Source organism: Ceratotherium simum, chromosome 34 (genome assembly GCF_057802395.1).
Source record: "Ceratotherium simum simum isolate JZ-2026a chromosome 34, ASM5780239v1, whole genome shotgun sequence".
Lineage (NCBI taxonomy): Eukaryota > Metazoa > Chordata > Mammalia > Perissodactyla > Rhinocerotidae > Ceratotherium > Ceratotherium simum.
The window spans coordinates 6399851-6420063 of record NC_141933.1 but is presented as its reverse complement, the minus strand read 5'-3'; the positions used below and the strand labels follow the sequence as shown (position 1 = coordinate 6420063).

The window sequence follows — 20213 nt, the reverse complement described above, 5'->3', positions numbered from 1 at the left end:
GCTTGGACTGTGCCTCTTGTCAGTTCTGGTGACATGGGCAAGTCATTTCCTGCACCTTGGTTTTCTTACTAGTGCAGTGGACAGAGCAGCAGCCCCTTCAGAGGGCAGCAGGGAGGATTTGCTGAAATAACACAGCAAGTCCTTGGTACCGTGCCTGGCACATAGGTACGCAATGAATGCCAGCCACCACAACCCTAGCCCGTCGGTACTGTGGTTTCTGTGGGCCTGGGGTGGGAGGGGAGCGCTTGAAAAGGATTTCAAACCTACAGAGCCCAAAGAGGCTGGAAGCCTGGGAGGTTGAGGACTGCCCTGTACCCACCCCCTGATCCTTCCTCTTACCTGCTGGTCTCAGGGTGAGGGTAGGGGCCAACACCTTACTGGCCAGAGATGTGATGTGGGGACATGGTGATCAAGGAAATCAGTTGGGAGGAGCAGAGACATGGGGCCCCTTTCCCCTGCAGACGCACAGAATTCCTGGAAAGCCCTTTGTCTGACAAGCCCCGGAGGGGGCCTCGGCAGTGTTCAGATTCCAGTAAGGCCAGTGGCTGTTCTTTCCACCCACCTCCACCCCCGAAAGGCCTGGTCGGGAGGTGGCATGGTGGCCAAGAGCCCAGGCTCAGATCCATGGCACTTTGGCGCCAATCCCAGTGTGGCTGCTCGTATGCTGAGGGCCCCAGGGCCCCAGCTTCCTCATCTGTAAAATGGGGATCCATTTGTCCATTCACTGATCAGTCCTGTATCGTGTACCTGCTACGGGCCAGACACTGTGCTGAGCGTTTAGCATATATTGTGTCTAATTCTTACAGCAATTGGTAGGTATTGCCAGGTAAGTATGATTAAGCCGGGATTTGAACCGAGAGCTGTTTCAGTGAGCAAGCTCCATGTGGTTTAGGGTTTGGGTGGGGAAGGGGCCGAGGAAGGGGCCTTGCATCTGAGGGGCTCAGATGTGGTTTGGGGCAGCTCTGGCTCACCCCTGCTGTGACCCATTTCCTGTGTGTCAGAAGCTCGGGGAAGCTCTGGTCACAGGCTGCCCTGGCCTCAGATGTGCCTTGTCAGCACCCTGTTCCCAGCCGAAGCCTCAGCCCCTCTGCCTGGCAGACCTCCAAGCTGCCTGCGGAGCCTGCTGAGGTTGTCGTAGTTGGTGAGATGGAGCCAGGGGGTCCCAGGAAAGGTGAGTAAAGCCATTAAGAAGGGCACTCGCTGCTGAGCCAGATCTGGCTCCGTCTCAGCTCTCTGCTTACTGGCTGGGTGACCTTGGACAAATCCACTGCCCTTCTCTGAGCCTCACTCTCCTCTGTGGAGTGGGGTTAATAATAGGATGTGCCCCACAGGGGTCTTCGGGAGGTGATGAGGAAGACACATGTGAAGTCCTTGGCATGGGGGCGGTGGCTACTAATAGAAGAGGCACTGGACTGGGTGGCAAGCTTGGCTGCCAGGCCCAGCTCCACCACTGCTGGCTGTGTGGCTTTGGGCAAGTCCCTTAGCCTTTCTGAACCCACCTTGGCTCATCTGAAGGCCTGCTTACCAGGCTCATGAACAGAAATGCTTCCAGGGGCCAGCAGGTTCTGGAAGTGAATGGAGGGGTGGGAGGTGCCAGGTCTGCAAAGCAAATGCCCTGTCTAAAGGGGCAGAGCCTACTGTGCTCCAGCTCTGGCTATTTTGTGGGGGAGGGAAGGGGGCATATAGACCCACTGTCCCCAGATCTTCTAACTTTTAAAGGGAAACTGGAAATCCATCTTTTTTTTTTTTTTTTTAGAAATCCATTTTTAATGGAAAATTTCCCCGTTTTTAAATGTTGGCAACTCACTTTAAGACAAAACACATGTGCAGGCTGACAGTGCTGCCCACGTGATCCCACGGTTCCCACTCAGGGTTAAGGGGCCTTTTGGACCATTGCCAGGCCAATCACCATGGCAGCTAGTATTTGCCACGCCCAACCACACTTCTCCTTCCATCCCGATAGGGCAGTCATGAGCCTGGTTTTACAGATGAGACAACCGAGACTCTGAGCTAGTGAGGGCGCAGCTGACCCCAAACCGTGTGCTCAGGCTGCCCCCTACCCCCCACCCCCCGAGCCTGGGCGTCTCCCCCCAAGTTCTCTCCTCCCTCCTGTCAGGCTTCTGCCCCTTCACAGGGGACCCCTGTGGGAACTTCTGGCTGGGGCCAGAAGTCATTCTGGTACCTAGAGTCATTCACACCTTCACTGAAATCACAGCCTCCAGGCAAAGGTGTTGTGATGAGGGCAGGGGGAGAGGTGGGCAGTGTGGGAGTCTGGGGTCTGAGCTGGACTGGCCTTGGACGGATGGGGGCCCCTGGACAGCCAGGGTCTGAAACAGCAGATCCGGGTTCTGTTTCGTACCACGTGTACTTGCTGCAGGGGTGTACCCACCCCGTGCTAGCATGCTGCCGGCATTGGCTGTGCCAGAGCGGCCTCACTTTCATGAAATCGACTTGTGCCAGGTGAGCAGGAAAGAAAGCTGATGGCGTTAGTGGATTCCTAGCAAGGCAGAGGCAGGCTGGGGCATGCGTATTCTCGTTAACATGTGTATTTCAGTGTGTCCAGACCCCCTTCTGCCGAGAACTAGGGCCACCTTGGGCTTGTACAAGTGCCCAGTTTGGCCTGAAGGTTCTTAGGAAACTTTTGAAACCATGTGCCGGCCTGCGGTGAGGCACAGGGGTTAGGAGCGTGGAGCCAGATGGCCTGGGTTGAACACCTTCTTAGCTGTGTGGCCCGGGGCAAAGGACTTTACCTTCATGCCTCAGGACTCTTCCCTACAAACCAGAGATAATAATAGTACCTACCTCATGGGCTTGTTAGAGGATTAAATGAGGTCATATATATGCAAAGTGCTTAGAGCCTCGCTTGGGTGGAAGAAGTGCTTAGCAAGGTTAACTATCATTATCGTGATCTCCAGCACAGGTCCCAGAAATGAGCTTCCACTCAAGTCAGCATGGGTGGAGCCCTTGGTGGTTAGCACTGCTCTCCCATCACCGTGACAACCCGCATCTCACTGTGGGAGTGGGGCATCATCGGAGGAGCTGGGCCCCTGGCAGGGGTTCGCCCCAGGGCCCTGTTCTGCCCTGCCTCTTGAGGCCTCCTGGCCTGGGACTTAATGGCACTCCCCAATGTGCTAGATGACCCTATCTGGATCAGGGCACCCCAACTTGGCTTCAAAGCCACAGACTGGGGAGAACCCTAGGATTCCTGAAAATGCTCACCCCTGATTTGACCCCAATCCCAAAAAGAGTCAACAGAGTGCTTCAGGGGCCGGCCCCGTGGTGTAGCAGTTAAGTGCACGCGCTCTGCTTCTGGCGGCCCGGGTTCGGATGCCGGGCGCGCACCGATGCACCACTTGCCAGGCCATGCTGTGGCGGCGGCCCATATAAAGTGGAGGAAGATGGGCACGGATGTTAGCCCAGAGCCAGTCTTCCTCAGCAAAAAAAAAAAGGAGGAGGATTCACATGGATGTTAGCTCAGGGCTGATCTTCCTCACACACACACAAAAAAGACATCAACAGAATGCTTCAAGGGGTTGCAAATGGGCTAGCCACGGCCCGGGGTCTTTTTACACTGTGCCTAAATGGTGTTTACATTTTTTGTGAATTGGTTGCACCATTTAAAAATCAAGAAACTGCACATAAAAAATCCAGGTATCTGGCTTTTCTTTAAAGAACCGGAAGATTCGTCAGGGCCGGGTTGGCATTCCCCCTGGGGTGGGCAAGCATTCTGCAGTTCTTACCCTACCCTCCCCCCTCCCAGCTCCCCCGTTTACCTCACTGGTTCATAACCACCTCGCTGAACTATGAGAGAACACAGAGGTTGGGCTGGGAGTTATCCTGCCCTTCCGTGTCCCTTGAACTGAGAGTGACACAGCTCATCCCAGCCTCCCTTTTTCAACACCCGCCCCCCCCCCCATTAGAACACATCTGTGAGCCAGATTTACTTCTTAGCAACAGCAATAATAAAACTACAAGTAGTCACCTGGGTTCAGGTAATGGCTTGTATGAGCTCCCAGACCTTTCTAGAGCAACGTAGACCTTCAGTGGTTCATAAAATTTGGGAGTGGAGAGACAGATGCTAGAATGTTGCAGAAAGGCAGCCTGTCCTTTCCAATTTAGACAAAAGCATCTGAAGGAAGTCTTAGTGAGCACCCTGAGGGACCCGCTCTAATGAGTAACAGAGTCGCTGCTGATCAGCCTGTTGTTCATAGGATGGAAATGAGGTAGGGGTGCCAGATTTAGCAAATACAAATACAGGAAGCCCAGTAACTTTTGAGTTTCGGATAAACAATGCATAATTTTTTAGTGTAAGTATGTCCCATGCAGCATTTTGACATACTTATACTAAAAACGAGTCTGAAACTTAAATGTCACTGGCGAGGACTTAACCAGGCAGAGGCAGGAAAGTACTCCAGGCAACTTCAAATGTCACTTGTGTTTTATCTGGCAACTCTTGGAGTGCTTGAAAAAGAGCTTTAAACACTATTTTTTTAAATGCTACTTTAAAAACCACCTACTTGTGCCTGGGCCCCCCTCACAGCTGAGTGTGCGCTCCGGATGACAGGTGCACGGGCGCCTGGGAGGCCAGGGCATAGGGTCAGGGTTGGTGACCCTCTGCAGCCCCCTCCGCTGACTCTCTTTTCCTCTCCAGTCTCAGCCACTGCAGCAGGCATCATGGCCGTGGACGTGGCGGAATACCACCTGAGCGGTGAGTCCCAGCGGCAAGCATGTCATCTCACAGGACCCTCCCACCAAACCCGGGGTGGGGAGTGTCTGTGGGACGCCAATAATGGCCCTGTTTTACTGGTAAGGACAATCAGTGACTTGCCCAAGGTCACACAGCCTTGGGGACACCAGGCTGGGACCAGTCTGAGGTCTCCTCATCTTTCTGCTCCAGTGGCTCCTTCCTGTGGAAGCGACTCCCTCTGTTTGACTTGAGGGGATCTCCCAGGAGGGCCCATGTCCCACTGCTCCCTCAGGATCAGCTGTGATGCAGAATCTGCTCACCTACGGCCATTCCTGGAGGCTGTCAAGTGGCCAAGTGAGAGGAAGCCCAGGAAGGTCAATGTTAGATCCACGGGACATTAAACTTGGAGATTGCCCAGTGCAGGGATGGCAAATACCTGGGACCCAGCTCCCGCCTTCCCCTGTGCGCCCCGGCGGGCGCTGAGCTTGGGAACGGCCTCAAGACACCAGACACACTCCAACTGATGGTGGATGGTGTCAGAGCTGAAATATACTCCCATCTTTTCTTCTTATGTCCCCTCCCCACTTACAGATGGAAGACGGGAGGCTCAGCGAGGGAAGGGGACCGTGAGTAAGTAACAGGGTCAGGACATGAACCCAGGTCTCCTGACTCCTCGGCCGGTGCTCCCATCACCCCAGCTCCTCCCTTAGCACAGCCCCCAGCCAGCCCGGGGCTGAGCTGAAGGGAGCACCAGGGACCCCCTTTCCCATCCAACAGCCAGCCTTCTCACTTTTCATCTGCAGGCCCACAGGTCTTGGCCCAGGGCCCGGCATGGCCTTGGGCAAGTGAAGAAACCTCTCTGAGCCTCCACTGACTCCTCTGTAAAATGGGGGCAGTGAGACCGGCCTCAAGGATGCTGGGAAGATTCACTGAGCACCCAGCACCATGCGAACACAACAGTCTCCCAACTCCAGGCCTTTGCCAGGAGTGCTTCCCTGCCTCCGCCTGGCTAGGTCCTTGTGACCCGTGTGGAGGTTACAAGCTCAGATCTGGAGCAGGTTGTCTGGCAGCAAATATCTCCTCTCTCCCTCGGCTTCCTCATCTGTAAAATGGGGACAGTAATAGAGCCTTCCTCCCAGGGTTGTCCTGAGTGCTCAGTGCGTTCGTATACATGAAGTGCTTGGAATAGGGCCTGGCGAATAGTGAACAGTAAGAGAAGCTATTATCACTAGATTCCTCCTCCTCTTCCTTTCTGGTCTCAGCTTAGACCTCACTTGCCTTGGGGACTCTTCCCACACTGTCCCCAGGCTGGTATTCAATAAAATGAATAAATAAATGAGCATTAATTGTCTCTTTCCTGTTACCTGCCTGGGGCTTTTCCTTTTGTGTACCTGGCCCTGCCCCCCTTTTCTGCTTCAGTCCCCCAGCCCCCTGGGGTCCTCATTCTCAGGGGAGCCTGGCTCTGCTTTGCCACCTGCTCGGACCTCAGGCCTCTGTGCCCGCCCCTGCTAGCACCCAGGCCCTGCTGTGAGCCAGCTGGGGCAGCGTGCACATCTCAGCAGGAGCTGCTCGTGTGCACCTCACTCTGCAGTTTACCGGGTCCTTTCCCATCCCGTCCCCTATTCACAGACTCCCAGGACTTTCCGAGAGTCGTCAGGTCTGGCCCTGGGCCCCTCTGTTGATCTTTGTTGTGGTTTTATTTAGCCCACAAGTTACCTTTTAGCAACAGAAGTCAGGAATAAATAGGGTTTGCTCACAGTCCCTCCATCCTGACTTCTCGCTCTTCTCCTTCCCTGGGCCGCCCAGCACTTGTCCATACGCTGTGTGAGTTTTACATCAAAATCGTGTGGTTATACCATGTTGAGGATTGATTTTTTTTTCTCCCTTAACAATGCCCGAAGCGTTTCTCTGCATTGCCACACTGACATCCTAATGACCTCAATTGTCATTCTGTAAGGCCGATGACATTCCCTCCGAAGACAGCACCACCGGCCCCCTCGGTCAGACCTCCAGGCTGTTTCCGGATTTCTGCTGTTATAAATACAGCCTCGATGACTCACCAGACGTAAAACTTGTTGGGATTTTTCCCTTAGAATAAATTTTCCTGGTGGAACCACTGGATGGGGGACGTTTTTGTCGTCATCTCCTTTTTCTGGACGAGGAGAGTGAAGCCCAGATACACTAGGTGGCTTGCAGAGGAGCCAAGGAACGAGCACCCAGGCTCTGCATTTCTCCCCCGCCGTGGCCTTGAGCTGATAAATAGATGTTCCTTAGCCCCTCAGCCTCAGTTCTCCCCCAGAAAGTGGAGGTGGGGACCTCATAGGCTGCTAAGTGCTGGAAAAATGCCGGGGCTGAAGGCTGGGCTCTGCCCTTCTCCGGAGTGAGTTAGTCTTGTGGATTCTGGCTAGAGTTGGCTGGGCTCAGGAGAGCAGGGGCAGGCTGAGGCCCCCCTCTGCCAGAGGGGCTGCCACTGCTGCATGATTCCTCCCTATGCGGCTGGGCTTCAGGGAGTAGTGGCGAGGAACCCCTCCAGCCCCAAACGCCCCACTCCCTTTCTCCCACCGGGCACTCTGAATGCTCTGGGCTTTGTACACCCCCCTTTCTTCCTGCCCTAAACTCCCAGTCCCTGGTACCTTGGCCTGGCACACTTCTTGCTCCTCCTTCGTATCTCAGCTTAGATGTCCCTCCTCCAGGAAGCCCTCCTGGACTGTTCCCATCACGATGCCCATCACTCTGTTTTGTCTATTTATTTGCCCAGCCCACGCCCTAGACTGTGAGCTCCTTAAGGACAGGGACTGGGCCTGGGGCTGACTTGCTCCACAGGGTGCTCCCACACGGTAGGTGCTCAATGGATGTGCGATGATAAGTCTCCACCCCTGAAATGCCCTCCACACCTCTGTCCACCCTGCTACTAGGGAAGCACTGTGGGTCAAGTCCGGATGGGGAGGTGGTTACCCCTGCTTGCTCTGGAGTTGGGCTGCCAGAGTTGGAATCCCAGTACCACCCCTTTCTGGCTCTGTGACCTCGGGCAGGTTCTTTGTGTGCCTCAGTTGCCCATTTGTCTTGAGTATAGAGGCAACACTGGGAATGGTTTGGAGAATGGTATTTGCCAACAGTGTAACTTCCTGCAAAATGATCCCACTATCTCACTGGCTTCATTTGGGAAAGCAGAGCCAGGTCTCCAGGTAGAGTGAGGAGGGCCTTTCGATGTGTCTGGTCCTGCCCTGAGCCAAGCGCTGTGCTAGGTGAGGATACACCCAACACGGGTGAGGGGTAGTTAATTTCTCTGCTGGGGATAGTGAGGCTCAGATGAGACAAGTTATTTACTCATCAGTGGACAAAAAGCATTTGAGCATCTGGATTTGTCCCCAAGCCCTGCACAGCCGGCAGCCGCCTCTCACTTCCGGCTGAAGTTTTTTTTTTTTTTTTGGTAACAGTTTCATTGAGAGAAAATTCACATGCCATAAATTCACCCACTTAAAGTATATAATTCAGTGGACTTTAGTATACTGTGCAACCATCAGTACAATCCATTTTTAGAATATATGCATCACCCAAAAGGAAACCCCATACTCCACATTCCCCCCTACTCCTCGCAGCCCCTGGCAATCGCTAATCTGCTTTCTGTCTGTATAGATTTGCCTATTTTGGACTTTTCATATAAGTAGAATCATAGAACATGTGGTATTTTGTGACTGGCTTCTTTCACTTAGCGTAATGTTTTCAAGGTTCATCCGTGTTGTAATGTGTATCAGTACTTCATTCCTTTTTATTTCTGCATAATATTGCATTGTGTGGATGTACTACATTTATTTATCCATTCATCAGTTGATGGACACTGAGTTGCTCTAGATAAGGTTTGAGGCAAAAATGGGGTCATTTTCTCCCCCAAATCTCCTACCTCTTCCCCCAGACCCCAAAAGACTGCTTTGATTGTCCGGAAGCAAGAGATCCTCTGAAGGCTATGAGGTCAGAGAACTCAAAGAGGCAAAACAACCCTATTTGTTTAAAGCCTAGTGAATATTTAACCATTGTTCACAGCTCTTCATCTGCTCTAGCCAAGTGTCACTTCTGGTAGAAATGTATGCTTTTGTGCAATAGGGGATAGAAGCAGAAATCACAGAGATTTCTTGTGTATGTCTTGTTCAACACTGGATCCCCAGCACCTAGCACTGAGCCTGGCACATAGTAGGCACTCAGTAAATATTTGTTCAATGAATAAGTAAGTCAGTGCTGAACTACCTGCTCCCTGGGTGGGCGTCTGTAACCACTGAGGGCCTCAGGGTCCACTAATGAGAGGCTGCTCTTCCCTCGTAGTCATCAAGAGTCCCCCTGACTGGGAGGTCGGTGTCTATGCTGCCGGGGCCCTGGCGCTGCTGGCAATTGCAGCCGTGAGCCTGTGGAAGCTCTGGACATCCGGGAGCTTCCCTAGCCCCTCCCCGTTCCCAAACTACGACTACCGGTACCTTCAGCAGAAGTATGGCGAGACCTACACAGAGGCCAGGCAGAAGGTGAGCCTTCACTCTTGCTCTCATAGGGGGCACCCCGCATTGTGTACCCCATACCCCATCGTCCAGTCTCAGAATTGGCCTCCACTCCCTCCCCACCTCACTCCCTCCTGGTTAATTTCCTCCTGTGAACAGGCACCCTGGTCCCCCTCCATATCTCCCACATGGCCCAGTGGTAGGTAATCAATGAACACTTGCTGAATGAATGAATGCTTTCAGTTTTAAAAACCATCCTCTGAACAATACAGGAAAATGTGAAAAAGAAGAAAAACCTCTCCCAAAATGCAACAACTGTTAACTGTTTTTCAACTATTAACATTTTGATTGATTTCTTTCCAATATACATATTTTTTTTGTGTGAGGAAGATCAGCCCTGAGCTAACATCCATGCTAATCCACCTCTTTTTTTTTTGCTGAGGAAGACCGGCTCTGAGCTAACATCTACTGCCAATCCTCCTCCTTTTTTTTCCTCAAAACCCCAGTAGATAGTTGTATGTCATAGTTGCACATCCTTCTAGTTGTTGTATGTGGGACGTGGCCTCAGCATGGCCAGAGAAGCGGTGCATCGGTGCGCGCCCGGGATCCGAACCTGGGCCGCCAGCAGCGGAGCACACTCACTCAGCCGCCAAGCCACGGGGCCGGCCCCTCTTTCCAATATTTTTAATCTATCCCCCAAGTCTCTTTTCCATGCATAGTTTTTACACAATGGGTGTCATTTCTACATAGAATTTTATACCCTGCCCTTCTCAGCTCACTTCTAGCTGAAGCATTTTCCCATATTGTTGAACACCATCATAAACATCATTTTAATGGCTGCCTAAGGTTCCTTTTTATGGATGTGCCATGATTTACTAAATACCATTATAAATATGCAATGCATGTTTGATATGTAAAACTTTGTCTTTGTTTGGGATTGTGTACTTTGAATGGATGCCCAGGTGTGGAATTACTATATCAGGGAGTACAAACATTTTTAGGGCTCTCAATATATACTGTTGAATATTTCATCATTTGACACTTGGCACAGAATTTTTCTAACATCATGTAGAGTTCCAGAGAGCTCAGCCGCAATATGTTACCACATAAGGGTCCCATGTGCTCACTCATTTGGGGTTGCAGAGGGGACTATCTCTCACTCTGTCGGGGGGACTGTAAATTGGCACAACTTTCCCAAAGAACATTTTGGCAACGTGTCAAAAGCTTTCAAAAGGACTGTGTCTTCTAAGCCAGGATTTTAAGGAAGCTGTTCGATGCTGTGATATTTATATTTGTAAAAAATTAGAAACAACATAAATGTCCAACAGTAGGGGATAGTAAAATAAATGATGGCTATTCACTCAATGGCAAATTGGAGGGCCATTAAAAATTATGGCAACGAATGGGGCCAGCTCCATGGCATAGCGGTTAAGTGTGCACACTCCACTGCTGGCAGCCCGGGTTCGGATCCCGGGCGCGCACCGAGGCACTGCTTGTCATGCCATGCTGTGGCGGCGTCCCATATAAAGTGGAGAAAGATAGGCACAGGGCCGGCCCCGTGGCTTAGCGGTTAAGTGCGCGCGCTCCACTACCGGCGGCCTGGGTTCGGATCCCGGGCGCACACCGACGCACCGCTTGTCCGGCCACGCTGAGGCCGCGTCCCACATACAGCAACTAGAAGGATGTACAGCTGTGACATACAACTATCTACTGGGGCTTTGGGGGGAAAATAAATAAATAAAATTATAAAAAAAAAAAAAAAAAAAGGCTGGCCCGGTGGCTTAGCGGTTAAGTGCGTGCGCTCTGCTGCTGGCGGCCCGGGTTCGGATCCCGGGTGCACACCGACGCACCACTTCTCCGGCCATGCTGAGGCCGCGTCCCACATACAGCAACTAGCAGGATGTGCACCTATGACATACAACTATCTCCTGGGGCTTTGGGGGAAAAAATAAATAAATAAAAATAAAAATATTAAAAAAAAAAAAAAAAGAAAGATAGGCACAGATGTTAGCCCAGGGCCAGTCTTCCTCAGCAAAAAAAAAGAGGAGGATTGGCATGGATGTTAGTTCAGGGCTGATCTTCCTCACACACACACAAAAATTATGGCAATGAAGACTATGCAGCAACATGAGAGATGCTTATGGTACAAAGGCTTTTGTTTTCTCAAGTGCCAAGGTCAATTTAAAGAAAAGGAAAATTTGAATACTAGGGTGAGTGTTACCCAACATGAAACCTTTCTCATGTTGTAGACATTTTTGTAAACTTCCTTTGAGGCTGCTTGATCATCTATTGAGTAGCTATATTCTAGTATTCTTACCCATTACCCTTCTGCTGGACACTTAGGTTGCTAACTTTTTTTTCTTTTTGAGGAAGATTAGCCCTGAGCTAACATCTGTTCCCAATCCTCCTCTTTTTTGCTGAAGAAGATTGGCCCTGGGCCGACATCCGTGCCCATCTTCCTCTACTTTATATGGGACACCACCACAGCATGGCTTGATAAGCAGTGCATAGGTCCGCGCCCAGGCTCCAAACCTGCGAACCCCGGGCCACTGAAGTGGAATATGCAAACTTAACTGCTATGCCACCAGGCCGGCCCCCTAACTATTTTTTTTTTATAAACATCACTGCAGCGAACGTCTTTATGTATGGAACTCAGTCCATGTAAATAAACATTTTGAGAAAAGCTCTTTTACATTCTGGTTAGAGAGAGAAAACTGAGTGACACAAAATAACATTAAACAAGGACCTTCCTACCTAAGGCGTGCCTTGTTTTGGCAGAAGGGGAACTTGGAGGTGCCTTCAATGAACAGGACTTACAGCATCTCTTCGCCATCTCCTCCAGACTGTGCCTATTGCCCTTGTGAGGCCCCCATGTCCCTTTTTCTCACCCCCAGAGAGTGTCTGCCTGGAGTGCCCCGAGGGCCACTGCTCGAGGACCACCCAGTCGCAAAGGCAGCCTCAGCATCGAGGACACCTTTGAGAGCATCAGCGAGCTGGGGCCCCTGGAGCTGATGGGCCGTGAGCTGGACCTGGCCCCCTACGGGACCCTCCGGAAGTCCCAGTCGGCTGACTCCCTGAACTCCATCTCCTCCGTGAGCAACACTTTCGGGCAGGACTTCACCCTGGGCCAGGTGGAGGTGAGCATGGACTACGATGCCGCCTCCCACACCCTCCACGTGGCCGTGCTGCAGGGCAAGGACCTCCTGGAGCGCGAGGAAGCCAGTTTCGAGTCCTGCTTCATGCGCGTCAGCCTGCTGCCCGACGAGCAGATCGTGGGCATTTCCCGGGTAAGTGGGGGTGGAGGAGCGGCCAGGGGTGCGCTCTGGGCTCTGGAGTCCTCCCCAGGCAGGCGGGTCTGGGGGGCCAGGCAGGATGTGAGAGGGTTTGGATGCTGACCCCAGAGCCGAAGGCGCTGCCTGTAGGGAGGACAGACCCGGGAGGTTGGGGCTCCGCCTGAGGGCTCCCATTGTGCGCAGTTCTCAGCAATCCTACTGCATGAATCCAGTGTTTGGTAACTGTCCATCTCCACACCTGTCTCCTGTGTCAACTGGGGGTCCTGACAGGGAAGGGATGACACACTCAAGTAGGCTCGTTTGGAGATAGCTTAATAACAGGACTCTTTTTTTTTTTTTTGTGAGGAAGATCGGCCCTGAGCTAACATCTGCCAATCCTCCTCTTTTTGCTGAGGAAGATTGGCCCTGGGCTAACATCCATGCCCATCTTCCTCCACTTTATATGGGACGTCGCCACAGCATGGCCTGACAAGCGGTGCGTCGCTGCGCGCCTGGGATCCAAACTGGCAAACCCCGTGCCGCCGCAGTGGAGCGCCGCACTTAACCGCTTGCCCCATAACAGGACTCTTATCAATGGTGTGGGCGGGACGTAGGGCGACCTCTTGGAGGGCGTGGTCTCCTGGTCTTAAGGGATGAGGGGAAAGGGAGGTTACCAACCCAATAGGAGACAGGTGTGTGGAGAGGACCGCCTTGAGAGGCGCTGTGCCCTTTGGTCAAGGGACTCGGTCAGCACGTGGTCAGCGAAATAAGCACCCCAACCTCTAGTGTCCCTCCAGTGACCCCACTGGCTGACCCCACCGGAAGCCAGAGGCCAAGGAAGCCTGTTGACGCAGTCCGTGGAGGTCAGCTCCCAGGGCAAAAGCAGGGCGGGGAAGGGTGGAGAGGAAACCGGGAGGGCCAAGGAGAGGCACCGGCACCCCCTGCCAGGCTACCCTCCATGGCTGCTCCGCTGTGCCGAGACGGGGCAAAGCCTGCTGGAGGCACCCCTGCTGCCCAGCACGGGGGGCCAGTAGCTCCAGGCTTGATAGGGGGTCCAGACACTGCAGCTGGGTGGGCGAGGTGAGTGAGGTCAGGACACCATGACCTCTGACCCAAGAAGAGGAGGAGCCTGAGGACCTGCAGGACCAAGTACCTTCTGACTCCTCAGAGACCCGCCTGTGTCCGATGCTGAGAGCCGGCTGTTTCTGGGTGGTGGAGACCGTCGTCCCTCTCCGGCCCCACCCTGTCCCCCTCCCTCTAGGACGGTCTAGAACTGACCACCAGCCATGTGCATGTGGGTCCCGAGAGGAGGAGCCCAGCTTCCTAGAGGCAGTCCAGTGAGTGGTTAGGAGCAGGACCCTGGAGCCTGACTGCCTGGGGTCAAATCCCGGTTCCCTACTTCTTAGCAATGTGACCTTGGGTAAGTCACTTAAGCTTTCTGTGACTCAGTTTCACCGTGTGTCAAATGGGCATCATAATTCTTGAGGAGAGGATGTGTTAATATTTGCAGAGTCCTTAGCCCGGTCCTTGGTAAGTGCTCAATAGATGCTCTCTCAGGACCGTGAAGTGTTCCTGTTGATCCGGAACCACGCTACCTATGGCCTGGGCTGCCTGGAGGACCCTGTGTGGTTCCGGACACATCCCTTGAGGGGGGGCATTGACAGACAGCAGCCACCACAGCCTGCTGTGTGCTGAGAACCCGGTTCACAGAGCCCAACACGTCCGTGATTCATTAGCCCCCAGGGGACAGACTACGGGCATCTTACAGATGGGGAAACTGAGGCTCAGGAAAGTGCTTTGCCCAAGACAGCCCCAGCACGTGAGCAGGAGATCGGGGACTCGTCCCCGGGATTCCCATTTTCCTCTACCCATGTGCTCAAAGGGCACACGCAGAGACAATAGATGGTCAGGGAGCCCAAGCCCCTGTGGGCAGGGGACAGCGAAGAAGCTGGTTTGGCCAGAGGAAGGAGAGATGGGGATTGTAAAGAGCCTGAACGCCGAGGTCAGGGTCAGGAGGCGGGCTTTATCCCATGGGGGACAGAGCCCTTGATTCTCAAGCAGACTGTGGGGTGAGGAATGTAGCTCCCCGGGAGCCGTGTAAGGGGAGCCTTCCCGCAGCCCAGGCAGGGACGGAAGACTGTTTCACGGCACCTGGAGCTGCTGGCGGATGTCTTCCCAACAAGGCAGCTTCTTAGCACCACAGCCCAGCCAATCCCAGAAAGTGGGGGGCTGGCCCTGGCTGGGCGGCCCCCCAGCTTCAGGTGAGGTGCCAGGCATGAGAGCTCCTCTCCTTAAATATCACCAGGCAATGACTAAGGCTGCCCCCCACGGAAGGGGGAGCAGCGCCCTGGAGAGCCCGTTCCCCGGGGGCCTGCCCACACTTCCTGGGAGGAGGCCAGTGGCACCCACCAGGCAGGACTAGGCTTGGAAACTGAGTCTGCCCAGCCTCGCGTAGTCCCTCCACCCGTCCATCCATCCCATGATGTTCAGGCAGTCCTGGCCAGGCTCTGCCGGGGCTGGACATCGGTGGCTCTTGACTCCAGAGACAGTTATCTGTACTCATTGCACGCCTGGTCCAGGGCTGGTCTTGAACATGTGCACAAAAGATGGAGACCAGTTCAGCCAGTGCTTCACAAGGGTTCTGTGGAGCCATGGACACTGAGAATGGGAATTAGTCAGGTCAGATTGTGGAAGCTTCAAATGCCAGGCCACTAGATTGGCCACCACTGAAAAGACAGGGGGCTTTTAAATCATCAAGGCTGAGCCACCAAAGGAAGGTTTGGCATTTAGGTTGTGGGGGCAACAGATAGGTTGTGGGGGCGACAGAGCCAGGACTCTAGCCCAGGTCTCCAGACTCCGCATCCAGTGCTCTCTCCCTACCATGGCTTTACAGGCCCCTGACTGCCACCTCCTCCCCACGTCAGAGCTCCTTCCACAGCCCTTTCTCTCTGCAGATCCAGAGGAACGCCTACTCCATCTTCTTCGACGAGAAGTTTTCCATCCCCCTGGACCCTGCAGCGCTGGAGGAGAAGAGCCTGCGGTTTTCCGTGTTCGGCATCGATGAGGATGAGCGGAATGTCAGCACTGGCGTGGTGGAGCTGAAACTTTCTGTGCTCGACCTCCCGCTGCAGCCCTTCAGCGGCTGGCTCTACCTCCAGGACCAGAACAAGGTAAGTCTGCCCGTCCGTCCACTCGTGAAGAGAGCATCACACACATACGCCTGAGAGGAGGGACTCCACCGTCCTCCACAGCAATCTGAACACCAACAACTTTAGGAAGTTAGAGAAAGAGACCTGAGCCACATTCAAGGAAACTCAGTTTACTACATGCAACTGGAAAACACTCTGACCACTGTTCATAGCTCTTCTACTGCTCCTACCACCAAACCTTTGGAAGCTCTACTCCTATAGGATAATAGTACTCCTCTAGCCCTAAAGTGAGTTATTTCAGACGGAGACCAAGCTGAAGTTTACCTTTATAAGTGTAGGAGTGCTGAGGGAGCATCATTGTTATTTAAGTAAATGATCTACTAATTCTAGTCTACTTGGACCTCTGTGTACAATGACCACAGAATGTTTTCCTTGTTCGGGAATGAGGAAACATAACTGCATTTGGTTGCTACATTTAACAAGCGACTCCTGGCCCTCCTTCCAAGGCAGGACCCACACCCCATGGGAGTGAGGGATGGCGCGTGCTCCGTGGAGTAGGGGAGGGGGCCCCTTTTTCAATCCCACCTGCCTGGTGCCCTGGTTGATGTAAGGGGCCCCGAGAGCAGCAAGTTCTCAATGGAGAAGGAAGCTTCTGCCTCTCCCTGGACCCTTCAAGTCCAGGGGGCAGGAGCCCTCTGAGCCACTCACTTGTCCCCAGGCCGCTGACGCTGTGGGCGAGATCCTGCTCTCCCTCAGCTACCTCCCTACGGCCGAGCGCCTCACCGTGGTCGTGGTGAAAGCCAAGAATCTCGTCTGGACCAATGACAAGACCACAGCGGGTAAGGCCCTGCTGGCTGCCCGGCTCCTCCACATGGCTGCTGGGAGCTGTGGCCTGGCTGCCAAGCCCTGGGCACCTGGAGGCACCAGCAGGTGTGGGGCATGGTCCCAGGCCTCCCCACCCCCGGCTTTGGCTGAGCTCAGGAGCCAGGCGCAGTGGGAAGATTAATCTAGCTGGGGAAACAAAGGAACCACGGAGGATAGCAGGGAACCTCTGGGGTCTGAGAGCAGGAGGCAGCACTCGAGGTGGGGGCACTGGGAAGAAACCAAGGTGGGTACCTGCTTCCCAGAACTGGAATACGTGGTGGAGGCTCCATTCCCACAGGTTGGACTGCGTCCCAGATCCCAAATGGGGACTGGGGCCACCGGGATGGTGTGGATGCCAGGCAGGACCTGATGCCCCAGGCCTGCAGGAGCCTCAGCCCCCAGTAAATGAAGACAGACAGCTGACGGAGCCTGTCCTTCTGGGAACCTGGGGGTATCCGGGGTCCAGGCAGGCGCAGAAGGACACCCAGTGGGCGGTGGGTGATGAGCAGTGACTTGTTATTTCAGGGCTGCACGTCATTGAGTCAGGCTCCGCTGAGCAGGCGCTGGGTGACTCAGGGCTGATGTCTGCGCTCAGGCCATTTATAGAAGGAAAGTGGTGGGTTTGCGAGCTCCCCGGAGCGTCATGTGAGGGCAGCACGTGCGTGGGCTGGGAGGCGGGCTGCCTGAGCCCAGCTCTTCTCCTGACTTGCGTGTGAGCCTCAGTTTGCTCATCTGTATAATAGGAAAGAGATAAAGGACCAAGGGCAGGACTGCAGGAGATAATGGCAATAGCGAAGGTTCGGGATGTTTGGAGCCAGTGGGCCACTGGGACTGGGCAGGGCTATCCCAAGTGAGTGTGGCCCTCACCCCCGCCCCCTCACCCTCCCACAGACCCCTTCGTCAAGGTGTACCTGCTGCAAGATGGGAGGAAGATGAGCAAAAAGAAGACAGCTGTGAAGAGGGACGACCCCAACCCGGTGTTCAACGAAGCCATGATCTTCTCGGTGCCAGCCATCGTGCTCCAGGTGAGGGGGGATGCCGGGCCAGGTGTCCCCCAGGGCTCTGGGCTACTCCGTCCCCTCCAGCCTAGCATCTCAGGGCTCCTGCGGGTGGTGATGGTTTGTCTCAAGCCATCACCTTTCTAGTCGAGAAGTATTTATTGAGCACCCACTAGGTACCAGCGCTATGTGGGCACTAGGGACACAGGCACTGCTTCCTTGGTGCTCACGAGGGACAGGCAGGAAAGTCCCCAGATAGTCCTAACCCACTAAGAGTATGCCAGACTTTGGTGGTTGGGGGCGGGGGCGCTTCTGCAGGGGGGGTTAGCGAAGCTGAGATCTGGGGGAAGTCACTTCCCAGTGGAGGGAACCACAGACGCCTGGAGATGAGCCAGGGCTCACCCAAGGGCCCAGAGTTCTGGCCCTGAATCTCCCGAGGTTCTACCTGCAGAGGCCCTGCTGAGCAACCCACACCCCCATGGCCTTCGGAAGGTGATATGTCCCAGGGAGACACCCTCCCAGCACAGATATCACAGACCAAGGATGGAGAGACTGCAGAGGATATAGCCTGGGCCACACCAGTGCCCTGCTTGCCTGCCTCAGAGGATGGGGAGCTCACTACCTCCCCTCACCAGCTCCTTCCATCCTTGGGCATTCCTGACACTGAGAAAGTCCTTCTGTGCCTGGAGCCAAAACCTGCCCCTTGGCCCTGGGGCTGTACAGAGCCCACCTAATCTTCCCTCCCAGACACCTCGTCTGAATTTGAAAGCCCAGAGCCCTGCCTCCTTCTGGGTGTTCCTAGTCCAGGTAGACATAGCAGCGTCTCTGGTTGGTCCTGGGTGTCATTGCCCTGCTCTGCCACCCTCATGGGACAGGCTGCCCATCTGTCCCCTGCTTCCCCCCCGGTGGTCATAATGCCACTACTCCACCACCTCCTGGCTTCTTGGGACCAGGAGGAGGAGGGGGAGGAGAGAAATCAGGCGGGGCCCTAGTTCCAGCCTCACCACTGGGATCTCAAGCCAGTTCTTTCCCTTCTTCGGTTATGAATCCAGCATATGATTATATTAGGCATAACACAGACGTCCATAATGCGCTGACTGTGTGCGGGCACTGTTCTCAGTGCTTTACACATTTTCACTCATTTTGTTCCCAGAACAGGTAGGAACTATTATTATCACCATTTTACACATGGGGAAACTGAGGCAGAGCCAAAGTCACTGGCCAAGGTCACTCAGCAAGGAAGTGGTGAGGCTGGCATTTGAGCCTGGGCAAGCTAGTGCCACCACTGGGTAGGGAGGCAGCATCAGAGGGCTGTGGCGGGAGGCAGATCAGAGGTGAGGATTCAGGGAGACACTGGGGCCTGGCATTTGTAGGCTGGGGCCTGGGAGCCATGGAGGACCTCTGGCATTGCTCCTGGTCCCCAGCACCTGTGTCACTTCCTCCCCAGGACCTGTCTCTCCGTGTGACGGTGGCTGAGAGCAGCAGCGATGGCCGTGGGGACAACGTGGGCCATGTCATCATTGGGCCATCAGCCAGTGGCATGGGCACCACGCACTGGAACCAGATGCTGGCCACGCTGCGCAGGCCCGTGTCCATGTGGCACGCCGTCCGGCGAAACTAGCAGCCGGGACAGGGCCAGGGCGGGCCCTGGAGCCGCCTGGAGCCTGGTGCAAGCTTAGCTCTAACGCCCTTCTCCACAGTCCAGCTGCAGCTGTGAACGCTGGGGTCCCCTGGGGGAGTCCCCACGAGCCATCTTGGTCCCTCTGTCCAGACTGCAGTGGAGGAGTGGGCCTGGCCAGATGTCCAGGGAGCCAAGGTTTTCTCCCACTGAGGGCCAGCTGTGGCTGGGCCAGGACCTGGGGAGGGCAGCCGGGCACTGGCCCCTTGTGCCCCCATCTCGAGATCCCCAACAGGTGTGTCCCTCGGCCTGGGAGGGGGCCTTGGCCTCTCAGAACCTGCGAGCTCCCCATACCCCACCCCTGCTGTGAGGCCAGCACCAGGCTGGGCCACGCACAGGAACCGAGTGAGTCTTGGGGGCCAGGTACTGTGCTAGGCACTGGCAGGGTGACACGGATAAGACACAGCTCCTCGGAGGTCAGGAAGACAAGATCCCGCTGCCCTGGTGATCTGCTCAGTGCTGAATGGTGGCCCAGCCATGTGGACTCAGGGAGGGCTCTGGGGGCTGGGGGGACGAGATGGGAGCTGCGCTTTGAGGGGCAAGGAAAGAACTGAGGGTGTCCCAGGCGGCCGGCCCAGCCTGAGATGGCAGGGACGTGAACTTCCCTGTCACAAACGCAGTCCTCAGCCACCACAGTGGACATGAGGGCCTCTCTCTGGACAGGAGAAGAAACCAAGAGACCAGGCCAAGTGCAGGCCCGCAGGCCACCTGGGACCCTGGCTCTGGAGTTATTCTCTATGAAACCTACCCCCTTGAACCGTAACCCTTACAAGGCCCAGAGGTCCGAAGAGGGCCAGACCGGCGTCCTTGTGTTCAGTCCCATGTAAATCAGGCATTGGCTCCACAGGTGTTTGTTGAGTCTCTCCAGACCGGCCCCGGGAAGAGAGACGCCTCAGCCTGTGGGGCTGGTGGGCGGCGGGGCAGCCGGCATACAGACTGCAGGGGCCCGGCAGTGGGAGAGGGCTCTGTGGGCGCAGGCACCCTGGAGGACACGACGAGCAGGCTGGATTGAGCAGTGGCCGTGAGGGGAAGTCGAGGGGGGTCAGGTTGGAAGGCGAGGGGCAGGATTGAATGCCAGACT

The 20213-nt window shown here is 54.8% G+C and overlaps 1 protein-coding gene across 1 annotated transcript; it reads left to right on the top strand.

The window, feature by feature from the left end:
• Positions 1-4656: 4656 nt before the first annotated feature.
• SYT12 (synaptotagmin 12) lies at positions 4657-19620 on the top strand. Its single transcript, XM_087423218.1, has 7 exons — positions 4657-4708; positions 9005-9198; positions 12066-12458; positions 15398-15613; positions 16311-16431; positions 17348-17481; positions 18902-19620. Exons 1-7 carry the CDS (start codon positions 4675-4677, stop codon positions 19073-19075), a joined length of 1266 nt encoding a protein of 421 aa, XP_087279344.1. The 5' UTR covers positions 4657-4674; the 3' UTR covers positions 19076-19620.
• The last annotated feature ends 593 nt before the right edge of the window (positions 19621-20213 follow it).

Excerpts from the sequence above, each read along its gene's own strand:
- SYT12 (XM_087423218.1), top strand. The coding sequence starts at position 4,675 with ATGGCCGTGGACGTGGCGGAATACCACCTGAGCG. Across the intron at positions 16,432-17,347 it reads CAATGACAAGACCACAGCGG|ACCCCTTCGTCAAGGTGTAC; the intron begins GTAAGGCCCTGC and ends ACCCTCCCACAG. Across the intron at positions 17,482-18,901 it reads TGCCAGCCATCGTGCTCCAG|GACCTGTCTCTCCGTGTGAC; the intron begins GTGAGGGGGGAT and ends CTTCCTCCCCAG.